At 42.1% G+C, this 21518-nt stretch overlaps 1 protein-coding gene across 8 annotated transcripts in view; it reads right to left on the bottom strand.

The window, feature by feature from the left end:
* Window positions 1-21518, bottom strand: part of sorcs2 (sortilin-related VPS10 domain containing receptor 2) — a 239363-nt gene that overhangs the window by 205818 nt on the left and 12027 nt on the right. For 7 of the 8 annotated variants that reach the window (XM_053858996.1, XM_053859000.1, XM_053858998.1 and 4 more), the window contains exon 1: window positions 15701-16479. The exons of the other annotated variant lie outside the window; for it this stretch is intronic. In XM_053858996.1, the coding sequence (XP_053714971.1) occupies window positions 15701-16210 (510 nt within the window). In that variant the 5' untranslated portion in view covers window positions 16211-16479. Of the gene's footprint in view, window positions 1-15700; window positions 16480-21518 lie in introns of those variants that run through there. 8 annotated transcript variants of the gene reach the window in all.

Here is a 21518-nt window from a genome sequence, read left to right as displayed (position 1 = left end):
TTCATATGCTGTCAGTGCATCATCGGCGATTTCTGAGTGAGGGATTCTTGCTCAAGGACGATTTAACATACCCCTGCAGAGAAAGTGAATCCAAACAGCAAACTTCCGAATCCAAACCACCCACACAACACGCTCAACGCTCTGTGGCCTAAAGAATGTAACAAAAACACAAAAACTCCAAGAGAAGGCAGTAATAATCTGAAAAAGGACCCTGTTTATACATGAAATGAGTGATAAAATCCAATATAGATTACATGTTAAAACAATACGCACTAGAAAACTCAGCCAAGGTTATTCCCATATTGTTTATTTTATCCAATATTATTGCCCAACATTTATTCCAGCTACATAAGTTGATACCATTTTTAGCATTAGAAACATCTTTAATAGCAATGCACTCAAATGGACTGCAGGTGGCTGTAGTGTCCAAACATTCGCCCACACAACACACACACGTGCAAGAAGCACAGCAGATGTTTCAGCTCTCTCACAATAGAAAGAGAAAATACCTTTAATCTGTGGCAATTTAACTGATCCAGCGTTGGACCCACCATGGCTCCTAAAGGACACATCATGGCCGAAATCAAGTCAAAACTTTTTTCATTTTTCATTCACGTGTCTCATTGAGACGCACCACCAGGAAATCTATTCCAAAGTTTGCAGTGAGCTTGGAAAGCAGCCGACAACAGAAATTAGATTGGAAATCTCGGCAATTTCCGGAGCCTGATGCTGGATCAGATCATCATATACTGTATTTTTTTTATAATTTACACTTTGAAACTCAGATGTGACATGATATGGCAGTAAAAATTATAGTTTTATAATATACAATAATTTGTTTTTACTCATAGCTCACTGACATCGGCTTCACATCCCATTTTTGGGTTCCAGCCCACCAGTTAAGACTCTCATCTTAAATTGAGTACTGGATACAGATTGTAATTCAAAACTTCACTAAAATGTAAATATCGATTTCATGCCCCATTCATCAGTATTTACTGAAAATTTGGATCTAAACCTGTGCATACAAACAGACAAATGGCCACCTTGGAGAAGGTAAATATGATGGAAAAGGTGCCTCACAAGAGAGGAGACAGTGTTCTGTATGCCCAAGGAGGAACACTCAGTGGTCTATATTTGTTCCGATGTTATTATGTTATTTGTTCTTAGATTGTTATGCCACTGGGGGATTAATCTTTGATAAACCAGGCATCGAGGGTTTGGTCACCACTCTGGAGGCCACCTGTTGCCTTTCATTGATGCTTTCAAGTGCGGTAGGGAGGGGAGGCACTAGGACTTTGCAGTGTCTGCTGAAACATCTTAAGGATATTTCGGGATCCCTTATCACCTGTTTTCTAGACCCATCCCAAAACAGAACCTTTATCACAGTGTTCCGGCTGAATTCTACTATCATTGCTCTGCAATTCATGGACGACCAGGATGGAACATTAAATCAAGGTTTATCATATTTACATATGACATATTTCCCGTTTATCATATTTACATCAAAATCCGCTGTTGTGTAGGTGTTTGTGTAAAGTCTGGTGTTTTCAGAGGCAGATTTGCATGGGATGGATGAGTGGGTTGTGCGCCTTGATGGAGGTCTGAAGCGCTCTTCGACAATATGGAGTATAAACAAGTGGAATAAAGAGGCACTTGTCTGTGAGCAGACCGTCTAGCCGAGTCTGCGGTGGGCTTTCTTAAAGGGCACGTCTGGTTAGAAGGGGTTTACTGGCTGTTATACTGGGACCTGTTGAGTAACACCGCCCTCTCACCTCCTAATATTGGCAGGGGTTGACATTTACAGGCTGCCACCTGAATTTTTATTGGCCTGATATATGAGTACAAGCCTTTTCATGAGTCATCCCTCACAAAGACGTAAGCAAACACCAACATGAATTATTCACACAATGGTCCTGCAAAGCCCTGGTGCTGCTTCCGGTATCAAATGAAAATGCAGCATCTGGTTTGTAGCCCGGCCAAATGAAAGGAATAATAAGACATGATAGATAATACAAAGGGCTTGTCTATTGAAGTACAGGAGGGGAAACCAGTCGATCCTGTTCCTCTTGGATTTGTTGGTCTATAATGCTTGAATGGCTGACCTTATCTGTTTACTTTTAAAAAATCTGAACTCATATTCGCCTGTAATGAAAGTGTAAATATAACACGGCTGAGTGCATGAAAGTCCCATCCTGAGAAGCCAAGAGGAGCTTCAGATGTAACGTTTCCACCTTAATATAGTGCCTGGGCTCATGATGTTTTCAAGACATTTTTCTCCACTCACACTTGAGGTGAGGAAACTAAATTCAATGCCAAACTAGGTGTGGAGCTCATGGTGTCAGGGTCACTGACTGTTTTCCCATCTTAAGCAGACGGAAATCTCACATGTATTTTCATAAAGTTTGGCCTCCTGCATCACAGCTTGCAAGGTCACCCAGAGTGAATCATTAGACTGAAGAAAGGATTTCAAGGATAGAATAAACCATCACTTTTGTTGTCCCTTCATCTCAGTGGACAAATGAATGAGTTATAGTATTCAGGTTTCCCAAACGTGGAGAGTAAAGAAGTCTAAGAAGTCAAGGAGTAACACAAAAAAACAACCGAGAGTGAGCAGTCAAATAGATATCATGCCGACCAGAGGTTTAAAGTTGTGGCTTTCATCATGGGTCTCCAACCTCAGAAAAGTGAGCGAGCAATTGCATCACCCTTGTCATGGTTCCCACACAGTGCCAGCAGAGTGAGCAGCAAGAGGATCCACAGTGCCGCAAGTTATTGTAGTACAATTGGAATCAGGTACTTGCTTGAATCCAGCTTGAGTTTTGCTTGACTTTTCAGTAAAGAGCATTTCATCCATGACACTTTCAAGAACGTGTTTGTGACCAACAAATGCTCAATATTGTTGTAGGTGTTGTGCTAATATTTCCAAAAACATTTACATTTGTTGCCAATTGACATTTTTTTTCCAGGGACATCAGGTATTCAATCTCCACTGTTCTTTGTTGTTTGGCTTATCCACTCATTGCATTCATTGTATACATTCCTCAAGCTTATTTTAGACAATATGTACATCGTTTACTTTGGGACACCTCACCTCTGTCTTTGGGACCCACTTGGATCAGAAGATCAGAAGATACATTTCCTGTGCCAACAAATGCAACTCTTAACAGTGATGATGCGTTTTTGAAAGCATAATAATAATAAAAACATTTGTTATTGGTAAAACAAGTGAAAACAACAGTCAGTGACCTCAACCAAGTAGTACTTTACAATTTAAAATGAATTAATGGATCCTAGAGGGAACTTCTTCCGTCATAAAAAAGGCAGTTTCGGACAATTTTATGAACATAAAGTTGAGGACAAGCTTTTCTTTTGTGGTATGACGGTTCAAGTGTCACCAGTTTCACTTGACTGACTGAAATTAATTATGGTCATTTGAGGAACACGTTCCCTCTGGTGAGTCTATCTGCCGTCATGGTTCAGGAAGTGTAGTATATATCCTCAGCAAGAGCGTCACGTTGGACACATCCTGCCAGTTATGAGGGTTTCCTTCTGTGGTCCTTCCAATGAAGATGGGCCACCATGGCTGTGACATGTAGCTTATCAAGTCGATGGTACGGTACAAGGAGAACACATCCTGTCAAATTTCGAATTATGCTTAAGGAACAGCCGAATGATTTTCAAGATATAAAAAAAAAAAAAACTGACAATGAGCCTCTTCCAGATAGTGAGATAAACCAAATCAAAGTACTGACAATGAATATTCCAGAATGCTTGAGCAATGGCGGCACTATGATCCTCAGACTGTTCTATTCAGAACATGACTTCAATAAAAATGGGACGATGAAAGGCTTTATGATCTTGCTCTACTGACCCGCTAAATAAGCTAATTTTGCAGTAATCGTTTGAGAAACAGGCATTTGCATCAGGAATTAGAAGCCAAAAGGCATTTTTCCCATCTTGAGAGCGCTCCTCTCCTGCAGCTGTAATCCAACACCTGAGCATCTCGCATTCAGCTGAACTATCCTGCATATTAAAACCACATAATCGCCCCTTTTAGCTTGAACTGAAGCATAATTTTTAGTTCGCCCGTGGCCGACTTCCTCTTCAACTCAGTGAGCTGCATTTTTTTTTCCATGCTGCCGAGGACTCGTGTCACACGGCGCTGCAGTTGTGACAAGCAGCACTTCAAACAATAATTGAATTTGTCGCCGTTTGCATCTTTTTTTTTTCCGGCTCACAGGCGTGCGTCTCCTTTTCAATCAAGCAGGAGTAAACCAGAAAGAGACGTGGATGAAGACATGGGGAGAGAGATGGAAGAGAGTCGATCAGTGTTTTTATTTTATTCCCCTCTTTTTCCCAGTTGAGATACTCCATGGAATATTGTGTAACAGATGTTTGCCTTATAGTCAGCCATGGTGACTGATACTGGAACTAGAATGATCGGATCAGGATCAGGCAGTCGCTATTTATAGCCCAATATGTGACAAACGTGACTAAAACGTTTGACAGGCTTCAAATAGCAATTGACACGTTGTTACACGTAGAACGAATGGAGCGCCATCCCGTAGCTCACCTAACCCCTTTTACCTTTTTGTGTGGGTAGCATGAGAGGTGGAACGCGCTTCAATGGATGAGTTAATGCGTCAACTTGCAACATCAAAGGCTGAGTTTGTCGTCAGTACTGGACGCAAAAGTCCACTTTCCCAACATCATGAATAAATAGTGAGAGAAGCTGGCTAACGTGACACAAATATTCATCATGTTGACATTCTCCCGTGCTCTGTTTAAGTCAAAGTCAGCAGCTAAACTTTTATTTATTATACATTTACTCAGTCATGACTTTAAAATTAATGTCCATCAAGGAGGAGTTGTGCAGTAATAGAAAAAGTGTTAACCTGTAGCGCTTCACTTGCGGTTATATAATATGCTTCTGTGAAACTAACTGCTTCAAGACAAATACCATATAGCTTTTTTGCTATGGTCGAAAGATGACATCACACATTGGAGCTTAGTTTTATGTCTTTTTTCGTAAGCTGTGGAGACATTTTTAAAACCACACAGTGTACAGATGAAAGCACTTACAGACAGATGAAAACATTCTGCAGCTTTTATTTTTTCTTCTTTGCGCTATTTACTGTAAGAAATGTGTGTGTTGGTTGGTAGTCAAATCATGCGACAGGCAATGGCAATATCATTTCCACTACACTGGAAGACAAAGCAGACTCTGAAAGCGAAAATAGAACCTATCTATGGATGTATCGCAAGGTTCAGCCATGTGTACACGATTATCATTGTTAAATGGTTTTCAGTCTTCAGGCATGCAAAATGTTTCAGTGAACGTCAAGTACAATGAGGTCACTTTTTGTGGCCTCATCGTGGGTCTGTCTACTGCAGCTCATATTTTAAAAAATAACTGTAAAATATCTGTAATAAATAAATAATACACAACGTGTCGACTGCTATTCGCATGCTCCATGGCGTATACGCAGGGTGCAGTTAGATTAGATTGCATGAGATGAGATAGCCTTTAAATTCAACAGTCGCTATTAGATTTAAAATTATAATAACAATAGGATGGCACTGTCTGTGACACATGAAATATTGATATTAGCAAAAGTTATTGGTCAAGCAGGTCGTTTGCATGGTCTGGTATGATGAACGTGACTGGGTGACGTGTACAGCTCTATTACAGGCTTTTATTTGCCATCGCACAATAATCAGGATCCATCGAAGCAGGTAGTTAAGCCCCACAAAAGATACGATTATTCAGTTAGAGCAAAAAATGTGCATCAATGAACAAGCTTTTAACATCACCAACGGCCAGAAGCACCGCTGTGCATACAGTCCACTGTACGTAGGGAAAAATGCCAGACCTGGTGCTTGAGTATCCCCTCAGCAGATGGCAAAACTTAGATAACAGCACATTTATTAATAAACTGCCACACACTTTATTGCCTTTCTGTTCTACCCACACACCTCATACCCCACTGTCTTAACCGCTATCAGTCATAAATTCTTTTATATTGTCACAGACACAGTCTATGTCCTTCAACGCATGCTAATTCCTCTTAAAGTTGTCTCACATGCGTGGAGGTGGGTGTGAGAGGTTGGCACAGAGACCATGCTCTACATTCCGGGCAAAACTTGGGTGGCAGAGTTCCCTTTGATCTGAAAAAAAAAAAAGTCAGTGCTTTATACTCTGGGACAGGCATAAGCCAACTGCGAACAAAGGCCACAATGGCTTATTTTAAAAGAAAAAGTCAAAACCTCTTCCAAATTCCACTCCCTCAAAGTAAAGACTTTATTCATTTTTCATCTATCATTCCTCTTTCCCTGCATGCCTTGTGCAGACGGCTGTTGTCATGAAGTTGGCTGAAGAGGGAAACTGAAAATAGCTTGTTCTCGCTGAGGGTAGCGGCTAGATGTGCCAGTTAGGGAGGGGCAAGGTGGTAGATTAAAAAGTGAGCAAGCCTTATGGCTAAGAGGAGAACTGTGAGTCTCTAAATGTGTTCCATCAAAGTAGGAGTGAAGAAGAATTCCGGCTGGGATACATCTCACGGCTTTCCGTGGGGCTCTATAGGGAGATCTTTCCCACTCCTCCTATAGCGGCTCAGATCTTACACCACCCCCTCAAATGCAAACACAAAAACTCAAATAGCGCTTGAGTTTGTTCTCATCTAGTTGGGGTAAACTTCAGGCCCCTTTTTATCTCCCCAAGTTTTTCATGAGAGCAATGCGAGTTCGCATCAGTAATTTCGCATCCGAAAGTTTCAAGCTAACCGCACCTAAAGTGATACTCATCTGAACTCATGATGTCATGACAGTTTGACAACAAATGATTCAGGAAACGGTCCGGGTCAGTGGTTGTAGTTGCATGTTTATACGGTATAATCAATGTGAAGGGGGCGAAGATGTGAAGGAGCTTCCACGCTGGTACTCCGGTGAAGGTAGTCATGTGACTTCTGAGTGACGTTCATGTCTGAGCGGAGCATGAAATATGCAGGAGCGGGGCCACTTGGAATTCTAATCAGGAGCTAAACCACTGGAAGACCCCAACAGGACTGCAGCCATGGTTTCCAGGGCAACATGGGAAGGAACCTTCTCTCCACAATGGTCAGCAGAGCACAAACCAAGCAGGAATATGGAAGAATAAAGGAATTAAAGCAGAAGCTTCTTGTTTACTGGGATCTGACTGGAACAACAACCAACAAGCACTGGGCCAGCCTCAACGACAAAAGAATCTACAAGAAATATCAGGGACTTTCCAGACAGCTCGAGCATGAGCTCTTTGTGATTCATGTTGCTTGGTAAACAGCAACCCTCCACGAACTGACATTAACATTTCCAGACTCTGAAAAGTTCACGTCTATCAGATGTGGGGTGTAGTAGTTAATTACACCCAGGCACATTTACCACCAGCACGCTGAGCATGAAGCGATGCATGGCTCTCAGTCCTGCTGCCATCCAACCTCAGAACGACCCGGAAGACGAGCGTCCCCCGATGAGTCTACCTTCCCTCCACCTGGCATCTCTAAACAAGCGTTAGTCAGCGATGGCATGCTACTCCTTTACTCTCCCGAGGTCTCTGGATTGCAAGGCTACTAATAAATGCGGCGCTCTGCCAAGTGGCAAACAGTCCTGCTGTGCCAACACTGAGGCCGTTATGAAAGGAAAAGCTTTGGATGGGGGTTTTATTGAAGGATAAACTCAATAATCTGGGGCGCTATTCTGTTTCTGACAAGTGTCTCTGCTAATCTTTGTAAAGTGTATGTAGCAGACAAATGGCACACACAGCTATGTAGAGTTGGGCAGTCGGCCATTTGCTGTAGTTTGACTAGATCTCACTGACAAACTGGGGGCTAAAGCAGAGTTCTTACAATTGAAGCAGTTGAGTTCGGAAAGACACATGAAACAAACTGAGTGCATATTGAGGGCTGTAATGTGTTGAATAGTGCTGGGAGGGGACCAACTGTTTTGAAGTTATGATAGAAACTCAGTGGACCTATCAAAGCATGAGACAAGAGTCTGGTGTCTCATAGGGGGAGCACTAATGTCCACAACCACCTGTCCTGATGTTTGGTATTAAGATAAAGTGTCACACTCTTTGATCAGTCTTTTGCTAGATGGAAAATGTCATGTGCCATAGACTGTATGACAGTGCTCTGAGTCATTGACTTTGGTATTGTATGTATGTATTCATATTTGGGAGCTGAGTTGGGAACTTCCGCGGAAATAAGAACACCCTGAAATGTTGACATTTTTGCTCCCTTTTGCCATTGACTTATTTGTATTCTCGAGTTGGAGACCATCGTTCTTTTGCCACAGCAGAATGTCCATTTTACACCTCCATCATCTACAATGTGGAAAGACATATGTAATAAAGTGAAAAATCCATTTTAAGGATGTCAAGACAAATATATTCCGGGAAGAGTAAATCCCATTACAGATGGCCATAAAGACATACATAAAGCGCGCTCATTAACCTGAGACAGAAACAATGGAGACCAACCTTCTGAGTGGGATGTGGCTCAAATTCAGCTCCAGGCATATTTTCCAAATCATTTTCATTTTTACGGCAATTAGAAACTCTCTCTTTAAAGACTTGGATTTTCTGTAGTCATACTGAAGACTAAAGATGCACAACATGGGACAATGTTGATCAACTCTGCTTTGTGTCTTTCTCACCACAAATCACACTATTATCAGCAAACATCATTGTTCATGGAGACTCCTCTCTACCCTCATCTGTCCGTCTGTCCACAACAATAAAAAACAAGAATGGTCTGGGAGCTGACCACTGATATAAAATACCTCACGATTGTCTCACTGTCCTTGTACAAGTCCTGCACAACTCCATACCACAGACCAGTGTCAGGGTTTTTTACCAGCCTCCCCCCCCCAAAAAACAAGAAGCAGAGCAGCATCAAGTAGTGATAGAGAAACAGAGGAGATCATTTTGTCATTTACTTAAATGGTGACAGTAAAAACGCCAGTTTCCAATCATGAGAAATAAATCTGCCTTCAATCAAAAAGGTCGGTCTTTTCATATGTCCAGCCAGAATGCGCGACTTCAGTTCCGCGAGCAATGGACTTCAGTCATTCTTGTTTCTTTTGGGATTTTTCCGTAAATAACACAGCGAAAACCCTCACGTTCATGACCACCACCATGATGTGTTTTGTGTGTATCCACTCGTGACAGTTCATCTTTCAAAAGAGATCATTTTTCTGATGGTGTGGCGGCTGCCGTTTAAGCCATGGCAGTGCGGAACACTAGTTTGTATGTGGTGAAAATTTAATGGTTAGCTCATCAATGTTTTATAATGTTTTATCCAGGTTTGTTTCATACTTACAGCACATTCTTTGCTGCAACCAATTTTGAGGTTGTTGAATAAACACATGACAAATAGAACACTTAAGGCTGTCATTGTGTGTTTGGCTTTTGATGTAGCGCTCTGTTTATAGGAAGCTGTAATTTAAAGCAACACCACTTGACAGCAATATAGTTTTCAATCTCTTAGTGACATTGTGGATGGCAGGCATCAATCATCTCCAAAAGGGAGCCAGTTGGAGACTCGACGTTGCAGAGAGACGCTATGAGTGTGCTTGACTGCTTCCTGGCAGCCATTTTGCCCCCCACTGACACGGGGCTGTTTAATGGGGGGGAGGACCAGGATTTACGTTAAAATCATGATACAAACCAAACAAGTCAAGGTGTTGATTTACTGTGGGGGGTGCAGAAAGTGGGTCTTTACACAGCATGACAAGGACGGACAAGATAAATGATGAGAGAAGGTCCGCTCACATGTGCAAACAATTTCCCTGCACAGAAACAACCAGAGGCCGAGCCAAACGTCACTCCAGCATGTCAAGCGTGAACAAATGCCTTCCACATTAAGTCAGGTCCTTGGAGATGTGTTTACGTAAGGTGTGCGTGTACGCCTGCAATGTTACTATTGCTAATAACAAAACACCTCTATTCCACCAACACCAGGATTGGGATTATCAGCTCGACCTAACTGATGATTAATGTCCCAAATCTAAAGGTGATGTAGTCCAGGCAACCGGAGACGAGAGGTAACCTACACTGCTGACACCAAGCAGTTTCACTTGAACAATCCAAACATTTAGGTAGTGTTTTACCCTTCTGAACCTGGAAACAGGAGACCTCACTGACAAGTACGAAGTGGGACCACAGTTTGGACTGTCAGCGCCCCGTCTGCTGCTCATTAATCACTGCAGCTACTGTGGGACAGGACACACGCCCGGAAACATAGAACAGAAGCAGGCGGCATGTCTGAATAACAAAGCACATGAGGATGTTCCCACGTGAAACGCGCTTGTCAATTCAGCACTGCTGAATGAAATACCGAAGGACGGTGCGGCAAAAAAAGGACTCCAGATTTCAATTCTCATCAGTAAGAGCTGATTCTATAAACTGAGTGCAAAGATGTGAGCTGGGATGTGATAAATTAGCAAGTAAAGCTGTGTTGAATTGACAGTTGGGGAGTGTGAGCTGCCAGCTCATCAGCATCAGCGCTTCCTTGCTCCTCAATAGAAACCAATTAGGGATTAAACTGCATCAGAAATGACTTGCTCCAATTAGCCACTCGCTGGAGCTGAGCGAGCAGACGTGGCGTCCTGGGATCAGCGCGGGCTGAGATGCAGGACGTGAGCCTGTGTCCTAGAATCCAGCCAGCGGAGGAGGGTTTTATGTGGACACGTCTAATGTCTCTCTCCACGCATGCAGGAGTGTTTGTTCATCTGGGAGTCCCAGAGGAAGCACGCGACTCGGAAGCAAACATTCCTGCAGGTAGGCAACAGGAGAGAGCCACAACAAAGAGAATGGCTTCAGCTGCAGCAGACTGATGTCAGATTGCACGCGCAACCCCACCAACCGTCGACTCCATCTTTGTCTTCTGAGGATTAGAAGATATTCCAACTCCAGCTTCTCATTCTGAATAGTCAGGTCCTTTGTGGAGTAATGACTGATCACAGGTGTGACCTTGCCTGAGTGACCGATGACCGTCATTAAATAAATGGATATAATTCATTTTCAACGGCACCGTTCAGATTACGTTACATCATGAACGATAATTAACCTTTTGCCCACATACTCATACTCAAAAAACATCCAAAACACTATTGAAAATCAATGGGCATAGAAAAGGACACAAAGATGGTTATATCAAAAACGGATGAAACAATGTCATAAACAAATATACTAATAATGGCCGTTGATAATTTGCAAATACTGGTTGGAATTGCAAAGTTGATGTGACCACAAAGATGACGGATGCAAATGGTGGCAAAAGAGAGTGTCTCTAATGGAGTGAAGCTGGACGACCCAGTCATCAAAACTGGTATTCATGTTTTTCAGTTGCTCCTTTGACTGAATAGTTGCTTCTTTGTGCCTCGAATGTTTTCTTTCTCCTGAGGAATTAAATAATGTGTCTGTCAACATGAAGGTGATTTTATTTTTTAAACCTGACCATAGGATCATTGTTGCTGGAAAATACTCCACATTTTCACTATCTGTGAAGTGCAAAGTTCAGATCTCAGTCAACATTACTTGATGACACAAGCAGCATAACAAGAGACAGTATATTCATTGAGTTTTCCAGAAGCAAGTACAAGAGAAGCATTAACTAATGAATATATGAGGGGGGAAAGAAAGTAAATTGTTAAGGGCAGAGGCTATCAAAAATAGATTATTGAATGCCTATGCCTAAGGAACTTAAAATGCAATACATTCTGACCTAAGTATAGAAAGTAAGGTTTTGCTAAAGTCATGTTATTGGCAGAATCACAATACAGTTCTAAAGTGACAGCCAAAAAAAAACTTGCAGTTAAGAATATATAAGAAAAAAGTCACTATATAAGTCACTACAGAGTGTAAGCAGTACACACAAACTTTTGGTTTTGTCATTATGATGTTCCTCTTGGGATCTTCCATTTAAAAAAACAAAAATCACCACCAAAATCCTGTCTAATTCTACAAAGCATGTTGTCCTATTGTTGTGACACTGAATCATGTGTTGATCGCATTTTTCTGGATCAGAATTAAAATCATCGGGGTTATGTCGGGGTCATGTCGGTTCTTGTGAGATAACATTTAAGAACATGTGAAATTAGATATTTTTATATATACAGACTCTGTATGATATAATACAGAAAATACTGCACTCTTGTGAAAAACATTACGTTTTCAAATAAACAAAAACAGAAAAAGGAAGAAAAAAATACATAATTATGAAAGAAATGTAATTACACAGAAATACCTCAAAATACAGTTTAAAGAAATAAACGAGAATTCACGGAATGAATTAATTTTCTTTTATCTTTTTATTTCTAACTTGGTGTGTTGTGGTGTGGCTACATGAGGCCCTTTGTATACACGTTGTACTTGGTCATGAGAGGCTGGTCTAAAACAGGTCCAGCAGGTCCAACAGTAGATGTGGGCCCAGAGCTCAACTCTTCCCAGGATGAAATGACCACAACAAACTAACTACAACACTGACCAGAGTTCAGTTGTCAGGTTTGACTCTTGTCATGGGGGAAAAATAAATACATAAAAATTGGTCATGCCCCCCAATTCCTTCCAGTTCAGTAAAACGTCTGCATTAGTGTATCTGTCCGTGCAGCTTCTGCTGCGCTTCAAGGACAGCTCTCGAGGCGGGAACTATTATGCACTAAGCCATCAATTGGCCAATCAAGAGCTGCCAAAGTGAAGTGACCACAGAGACAAAGGAGTGTACACAAGAGCTGGCACCACCAACACCATGAAGGTGGATGAACACTCAAGTAAAATAGCTTGGATGAAGAGTGAGGGATGAGGGCCAGAGCGTTCACATATGGTGAGAAGGGTTTCAGGCTGACTTTGCTTTGCGTTAAATTGCATTTCTCCCCAACAGACTTTAGTCCTGTGTGTCGGCCAACATACGGAATCTTGCAGGGAAGTGAAACGACGCAACACCAGGCGACACGGCGTTCATTTTTGCCGCCCATCCGTCCCAACCGCGCACATAAATGTCAGCCTCTGGGAAATTGAATGGCACCATTTGTCTGTGTTTATTAGGCTGGGATGAACTCAGTCCCGCCGACCTTTCAGAGTACACACCCGCGCCAAGTTAATTGAGGATAAGTCAAACTCTGACTTCCTTTGGCTGGCGGAGATTTAGTGCAGCAATCCCTCTGGATTCAGCCCCTCAATTAAAACTATTTTGAAGAGAGAAGATGTAGAAAGGGGCGTCCATCAGAGGACACAGCGGAGTCCATCGGGAGACTTTTCATGACTAAAATGAGCTTTCTTAAATGCCAAAGTAGTAAAACATGTTGAAAAGTTATTTAATTGTGGCAGAGACTTAAGAGGAGCAGAGTAATGAGGAGAAATCCCTTTAAACCTCATCAATATTAAATTAAGAGCGTTGTAAAACACCAAAGAACCATGAGCAAGGCATTATTGTGAGAGCAAGAATGTGATGTTAAAGTGGAGTGCGTCCGTGATTGTCAAAGCGGCGTTGGAATGGTGCCCTGCTGACGTCACACAAAATGTTTCAAAATACATTCTGGCGTTAATGTGTACGTTGTGAGGAAAAATGTAATGATTCTGATGAAATACATAAATACATAAAACAGTAATTCGCCATTACAAAGTGACCTCATGATGGAGCGCTGGGTGCAAACAATGTGTCCGATCTGAACCAAAGTTCAGGAAAATATTTACAATGACCTTGCAAGAAGTAAATCCACCAGGACCAGGATCTTGACCTGAGACTGATCTACTTCTCAAGAAACTTCTCAAAAGCAAAAGCTTGTGATGAGAAACGGAAGTTACGTTAATCACAAATAGAGATGAGTGACAGAAGGATGTCACCAGAAGCGGCAATTCACACAAAGCTAAGGTATGACAAGCAGGGCTGCCAATATTCATGTGAGCTCCGAATCACATGACTTGGCGGCAGTATAATAGCGCACATCCTCTTGAGTCACCAGTTAGCCGGTTCGCATTCGCCGTATGTCTCTATTGCATTTTAACAAAAAAGATCATTCATTGTATTTTTTAACAACCACTCAACAACCTACAAAGATCCCAATTAAACGTATCAATTTCTCTCACTGTCGATTAGTTAATGACATTAACAGCCAGAATCCCACCTTCAATAACTGGTGCTCATCACTGGACAAATCACATGGCTCCTTTTGGATGAAAAATGAATCCAAAATTCACAGGTGTGTCCTTTTATTCAGTGTAATTATACCACATTTCAAGGTATGGATGGGGAATACGCGTGTCGGGAAACAAAGCAGTTAGAGAAACCAATTCTGTTGTTTTGATTTTTCATTTGTAGTTAATGTACATGTATTTAATAATAGACCAAGCAATAACATCTCATACATAAATTCAGTTTTAAAAAATGAATATTTTCCCCGAGGTATAGCAGTGTCCAAACCGCGGCAATGGACGCTCCCACGATACAAAATGACAGGAACCGAGTGAAAAACTCGCATGAGAGCAGGAAGACTTTTCCACCACCATCTACCAATTCCAGTTGATACGACAGTTGAGGGTTCCGCACAAGGCTTCAAATTTAAGTAATGAGGGTCCTGGTGGACGTGGCTGTGGTGCCAACATGCACAAAAAATAATAAAATAATGTGAGGTTGACTACAGTGAGAGAGTGATTGCAAAAGTAGCTTAGTGGAGTACAACACAATCCAACCATTTTGGAGAGACACTCTAACAAAAAGGCTTTGATGGGCGGTGACGTCCCTGTCAGGCTCCACCAGGGCCCTACAGTGTCTGTCACAGAAGTCCAGTGTCTGCAGAAGATGCTCCCCACTGACCAGAGCTCTGTCCACATCCATACTGTACGATCAGATTCTGTCATCGTCTGTCACTTTGCATGGGCACACGACAGCAACCAGGCTGCTTTAAAAGTTGCGTTGCTGAGTAAAATACATCAATGTAACCGCACAATCATCACAAACTACTACCGCATAATCACAACATTACGCAGACTTGTAAACTTCAAGGCAAAAGCAAAGCAGTGTGATTTTATGAGCAATTACAGTCGGGTATAAGTACCTGTAATAAAGGCAGCACTTTTACTCACTGTACACTGAAATTCCTACAGTTACTGCACCTCAGCCTGAAGCCCCCTGATGCCTCCATCCTTGAGTGTGTTCGCGTGATAGTGGTTTCATGGTATCAAGGCGTGTGTGCACAAATATGAAGCAAAAAGCATTGCTTTTGTTCGTGCAGGTTCCCTCAGGGGACCATGACCTGATCTGGAACCAGTGCATCGGGCCGTGTTTACATCTCTCACTGCCATGCATTTCTCAAGCCTTATTGCTGGCACACAACGCAGGTGACCCTGAACTAAAAATGCCTGTTTTTATTTGCTTGTTTCCACGAGGATCCATGACATTTCAAGCCACAAATAAGCATTCATGAACCCCCTCATTGAAGCAGTGGGTCATGACACACTTCACACTGGAGTCAGAGAGGTCGGATTCGGTTCACTTTCAATGGGAAAAAATGGATTTGTTGCGAAGTGAACATAAAAAGAGATGGAATAGTTCGCGCGAAAACAAACCAGCAAAGCATGATGATGATGATGACATCGGCTGGAGGTACCACACCTCCTGCCGGCTGGAGAACAATGAGTTGTAGTAGTAGTGTGTGCGTTGTTACTCACGCTGCTGTTCTCGCCAGTCCAGTGGACCATCGCCTGGTTGTGGGTCGCATCTCCTTTCAGAACAAATGAGCTGCTGAGGAGGGACATTTGTTTATCCCGGGATAGAGCTCTCCTGAAGCGGGGCGAGCTCTCCAAGTCCGACGCCTCATCGCCGCCAATCTCAACCCCGCGGTGGTCCCCGCCACGCCGGGTTAAAGCCCCGCTGTCAGCGCGCACCGGTGCCGGCAGTGACATCCAGGCCGAGGCGGTCAGCAGCAGCGGCAGCAGGAGGGAGCAAAAGTGCGCCTGGCCGGGGAGCCGGACTTCAGGGCGCGGAGGTGCCATGGTTGGAGCCGAAGAGGCGCTGGTGTCACGGAGACTGATGGAGAAGCTGCCGGTGCTCGTGGAAGATAGGCAGAAGCGGGGAGAGGGAGGAGAGGGAGAGACGGACGGGGACAACGTGGACCCTGCCAAACACAAACAAGGAGGTGTCGCACTGGTGCCCTCTGTTGGCGAGAAGTGATACAACATTTTCAAAACTGGACGACGTTTGAAGTGGTGTTCGGACCAGCGATCTGCCGGGCGTTTTTATTCCTCATAAACGGGACACAAATGCACGTTTTTGATCGCCTTTTAATTTTAAATGGAAAACATCTCCCGACAAATTGATGAAGTCCAATAATTCCACAAAACACGACATATTTAGGTTGGAATGGTTCCATGTTTTTAAGTAGACAGCTGACAATCACCACACAAGTTAGTATTTATCGTCTGTCTTTATCTTTTTACACTCCATTCGACACTAGTAGTCGTGACTTAAAAAAAAAAAATCTACATTTCTAGTGATGCAACTGGTAGAAACAGTTACTTTAGATGAACTGCAGGAGTGGTACCAACACATCGCATGTTAAATCCAAATGGCAGCAGGAGTTAAACATCAATATGTCTGAGAGCGAATGGTATTCAATTTGCAGAACACATAAACACCACTTTTGAAGGGCCATCACATCAATGTGGTCACACAACCGCACCTTGTTCTCATATTTCTTGGACCTGTGGACCTGTATAAAAGTGTCTACATTCGGGGATGATGTCATAAACACGCTCGAGTGGGCATTTGGATATCATGTCCTATGAGACCCTCGGAAAGTTGCCCTCAAATTTCAAAAGTAAACGAATAAGATTTGTGTAAAGGCCTGATGCTCGCTGCTGAAAGGTCCATTATGAAAAACTGTTAGAAGGTTGATGCACCAGATCTAGAATGCTGGACCAAAGTTATAGAAGAAGTAAACAAACTGGAGCATTTGACCTCTTTCTTAAGGATGAACGCTAGGATAAACAAAAAAAAATATGAACAGTGTGGAATAATCATAACCCTTTAGCCCTTTAGAGATTTTTTTTCTGCCTATGTATTTTATTAATATTTCTTTTCATTGTGCATTGTACGTTTTTTACTTCTTCATAGAGATAAATTCATTATATATTCGTAATATCAATACTTCTTATTGAAAAATAGGATAAATAAAAAATCTGGTGAATTAATCTTAACACAAGGCATGTTTTGTTTGAATTATTTAATACTTAGTGCTCAGTATTGGGAAAGTGCAAACAACTTTTGATGTGCTGAGTCCTGATCACTAGTCAAGTCTATTTCTCACAAATCACAAATTCACAGTCACAAATTTGATATTAACTTTATGATCAATAGACAATGGGAGTGATCGCACCACCTCTTCAGTTGCACAACACAATGCTTCATGGTGTGTTCCTTCAGTGCTGCATACGTTCTTGACAAACAGACAAAAGGTTTCATCATGTGGTCTATTTAAGTGCAATTTTTAAACAATGTATTCGTCGTTCTATTAATTTTCATTGCACCGAAAGCCACATTATTTCTCATCATAACTTTATTTCACTTTTGGCACTTGCATATGGCATTTCCATCGTATACGTCACTAGTAATCACATTTCTTCTTAGAGACAATAAAAAGTCACATTTTTGCACATGGCATAGATCAAGCACCTACCCTGTTTTCAAGATGCACCATTTAGTAATGATTGGGTTGGTTAGATTTCGTTGAATGACAGCATCCACAGAATCTAATGATCAAAACTCCCTCCTTGAATACCCCAGAAAAAGATCCATCAAGATTACTGGAGAAAATGGTCAGTGAAATTCTGAATAGTGCTACTGCAAGCTCTTTCTTACAATGGCTTAGATTTATATTGTGCTTATCTCAAAGCTTTACAGAAACCATTATCCTTTCTTACCTCATTCACGCCAGTGGTAAGCTACATTTGTTCACAGCTACCTGGGGGCAGACTGACAGAACTGTGGCGGCCAATATGCGCCAAACAGCCTCTCCCACCACCACCATGATCATTCAAACACGTTCACAGACCTCACCAAATATCTGACCTAGGTTAATTAAATTGTTTGCCTTTTTACAAAAGTAAAGAGAGAACATCTTGGTACCCGAATGTGTCAGTCCAGGACGACCACTGCCTATTAACACAAGTGTAGGTTTGCTTTCAAGTCTCAACAATGGTGGCTATGGTACATATGCAGCTGCCCGAGAGGTCAAGGGTCAGTGTCCTAGTAAATAATTTCTCTATTCAATTACTGAAGAGAGTTGGATTAAACAATGAGACCATGAAGCAGGATCAAGCGGGGGAAGATGATTTTTGTATTAGCTTCCAGACTCAAGCGTTCTCTTGTACTGCAGGGGTTATCAAATATTTAAACCAACTTTCAAACATTTAACTCCAAGAATGTGGAGAAGTTTTTTGTTGGACACGAGGGCACAGATGTTCTCAGAGCTTTGCTCTTCTAATTTTCATTGCTCCCTTGCAGAACAAATCATTCCACCATTTAATCCTCCAGGACTTTTCTCCTCTCTGAGACAGAACAAACCCTCAGAGTTACCAAAGAGTGTAACCAAAGGCCTCATGGCCTCAGGCGACATTTGCAGACTTTAAACCGAGACATAACCTTGTTTGCCTGGGACTGTCTTTGTGACAGAGCTATAGAGAACGGGAAATATATGTTCGAAGTTTACCATAGTGATGACACTTCTCTGGTCCTTGTCATTTCACTGGCCTATTGTATGTTGATACCCTCACCTCTTCATGGACACAAGCTGTTGGAGAGATCACAAGAACAAGAGTCTTCTGCAGCTTTAAAAGCTGCCTGGGCTCCCTTTCAGCTATTCCACGTATGCCCCAATGACAGAAACCCCAAAGGAAGACCTGGGACAAGCTGTGGAGGTAATACACCACTGTCAACCAGGTGGTCAATCCCCAAGAGAGCTACAGCAGGTGTGCTTGGAAAGGGAAATCTGGACCCTTCTGGCCAGACTGCTGCCCCTTTTACAATGGAAGTGGAAGAAAACCCATCACCTAGCAACAGATAAGAGATTGAAAAAAGCTATGATTGCAATTGATCATTGTTCTTTCAAGACAAACACTCAGTTTCAACCTCTTCTGAGGATCGTGTAGATCATTGGAGAAACTATTACAGCCAAACATTCTCAATGTCCATGTTGAAAGGCTGATCCTTGTTTATTATTTAAAGACCAGGCTCTGTCTGCTGGTGCTGAGCAGGTTGTGTTGGCTCAGATGTTCTCTCGTGTGTCCAGAGAGGGAACAGGAGTTGCGTCTGTTTGAATATTTGATGGAGATGAGGGACCAGGAACTTGTACATGAAGTTAGCTTCACAATCCTGCACGGTAACCCTGTTTGACCTCAACTTCTATTCCATGTTGACAAAGCATTTGATGTGGAATATAAAAAGCCTTGCCATACAGTTCAGAGACAATAAAAAAATAAAAATAAAACTAGTGTTGGGTGTGTTTTGTATCATGTTTAGATTTTATTTAAAGGTATGTGTATAGAAATGAATCACAATATGATCATATAAGCTCATATAAACTCTATATATTGCCAACCAATCCTCCACGTGCATTTGTGGATCTGAGAGTCAACGGGATGACAGCTGTTTTAACAAACAGTTAAGAGCTTTCAGGAAATGGTAATTGAATTTTTTACAGAGATTTACAGTTGAGACATTTTCACAGTAATAAAAGGCTGCCACAGTAAGGCAACTGTGAGATTAATGGAGTGACTGAAACACAGACGGCCATCTTCCTAAATTATCTTCCAACGTTACAAACGGTTCTAAAACATGAGTGGAATTAATTCACTTTAAGTACAGGGAAATGTGAACAAGAAGGGAGCATTAGTCTTTCAGTGGATGATTGACATTCCACTTGCAAAACAAAAGTAAGACCCACTACCTTTGAAAAGAATGTTCTGAACAATGTCACACATCATTTTTGGTGCATTACGCACATACTGAATTGTGTCAATTCTCCGAAGATGCTTTTAATGTCTGTCAGAAGAATCTAGGCAACACGATGCCCACAGATCTGTGAAATCTGTACCTTGGTCCATTACTCTGCAAAATGAGTCAAATTCTCATTTGGCTGGTAAGAACTAAAATTGGATTTAAAAAATTGTACCCTAACATTGATTGGATTGGTGGCTGGATGTAGTGGTGGAAGGAGCATAAAGGAAACAATTCTGTTTGTGTATTTCTTTCATTGTTGTCTCCTCCAAAGACTTTTTTCAGCCATACACGGGAAACTCAGATCCCCCCAATCCCACTTTCGAGGGCCTTACAGGGTACATCATAAGACGTCTTTTCCTGTTATTAGAATCAGAACACAGGCAGCTGTGCAGATGCCATCGTTTGGACATCACCCACAGCCCCGCAAAGCTAACACACATTAATCTTCATAAGGTCCAATTATGCGCTAAAATGTCACGGCCAACAAAGCCACGTTCAACATGCCAACAGGCTGCTCTCCTGCTGTGTGGCGGTCGCCCCCACCTTCCTCAGATCATCCATTCTTTTGATCTGAGAATGTGCACGCACTAAAAGGTCAAGACACACGGAGGCATCAGTGTTACACTCCACGTTTTATTTGTCCGGAAACATATGTTCCGTGGCTGGTCCAGATCTTGTTTGAAGAAGCTGAAAGGTTTGAGAATTGGACACACACAACACAGTGAAAACCCGAGTGACTACTGGATCCTCAAATGATTTTATTCTTCTTATATATAATTATTAGATACTCATTATACCACAATGTGTCAGTAAATGAATCAGAATACATTACAATACAGAGCTCAAGGGAGGTGAAGAGGAGAGTGCAGGCAGGGTGAGCCAAGTGGAGACGACTGTCATGGGAGCTGTGTGACAGAAGAGTGGAAGGTAGAGTGAAAGAGAAGCTCTACAGCTCTAGTTTAGAGACAGTTGTTCTGACCAATATCTGACACAAAGACAGAGGGAGGTCCCAGGTTCTCATTGGGAGGCGCTGGGAAGGACCAGGTTAAAGTATTGTATGTCAGAGGTACAGCTAATGGGAAGGAGGTTTGGCCAGTTAACTCAGAGATGGTTTTGAGAGATGGACCATGTCGGAGCTTTCTGTCCAGCTTTCTGCCCTTCACTTGCAGGCCAATAACTGTCAGGTTTTTATAGAAATTAATTGCGCCTTAATATGCAGAGTTAAAATATGATTTTGTAGAATGAAACCCCAGATTGAGGTTACTCATTCGCTACTTTTGTCAGAATCTGCACGCTGAATAGTTTCGGTAGATCAAGGAAAATATAAAGAACATGCAAGGCATGCATCATGTATTTTGGAGGGATCGAAAAGGATGTTTTAGAAAGGATGTTTTGAAGTCGTACAAATTCAGCAAGGCGCTCCTTGTCTCTACAATTTTGAGAGGGCAAGGATACACTCTCAGTCCCAATCAAAGCATGTACTCAAGTAAT

Source organism: Synchiropus splendidus, chromosome 3 (assembly GCF_027744825.2).
Source record: "Synchiropus splendidus isolate RoL2022-P1 chromosome 3, RoL_Sspl_1.0, whole genome shotgun sequence".
NCBI classification, from domain to species: Eukaryota; Metazoa; Chordata; class Actinopteri; order Syngnathiformes; family Callionymidae; genus Synchiropus; species Synchiropus splendidus.
Note: the sequence above shows the minus strand (reverse complement) of the source record. Positions and strands in the feature narration are given on the sequence as shown.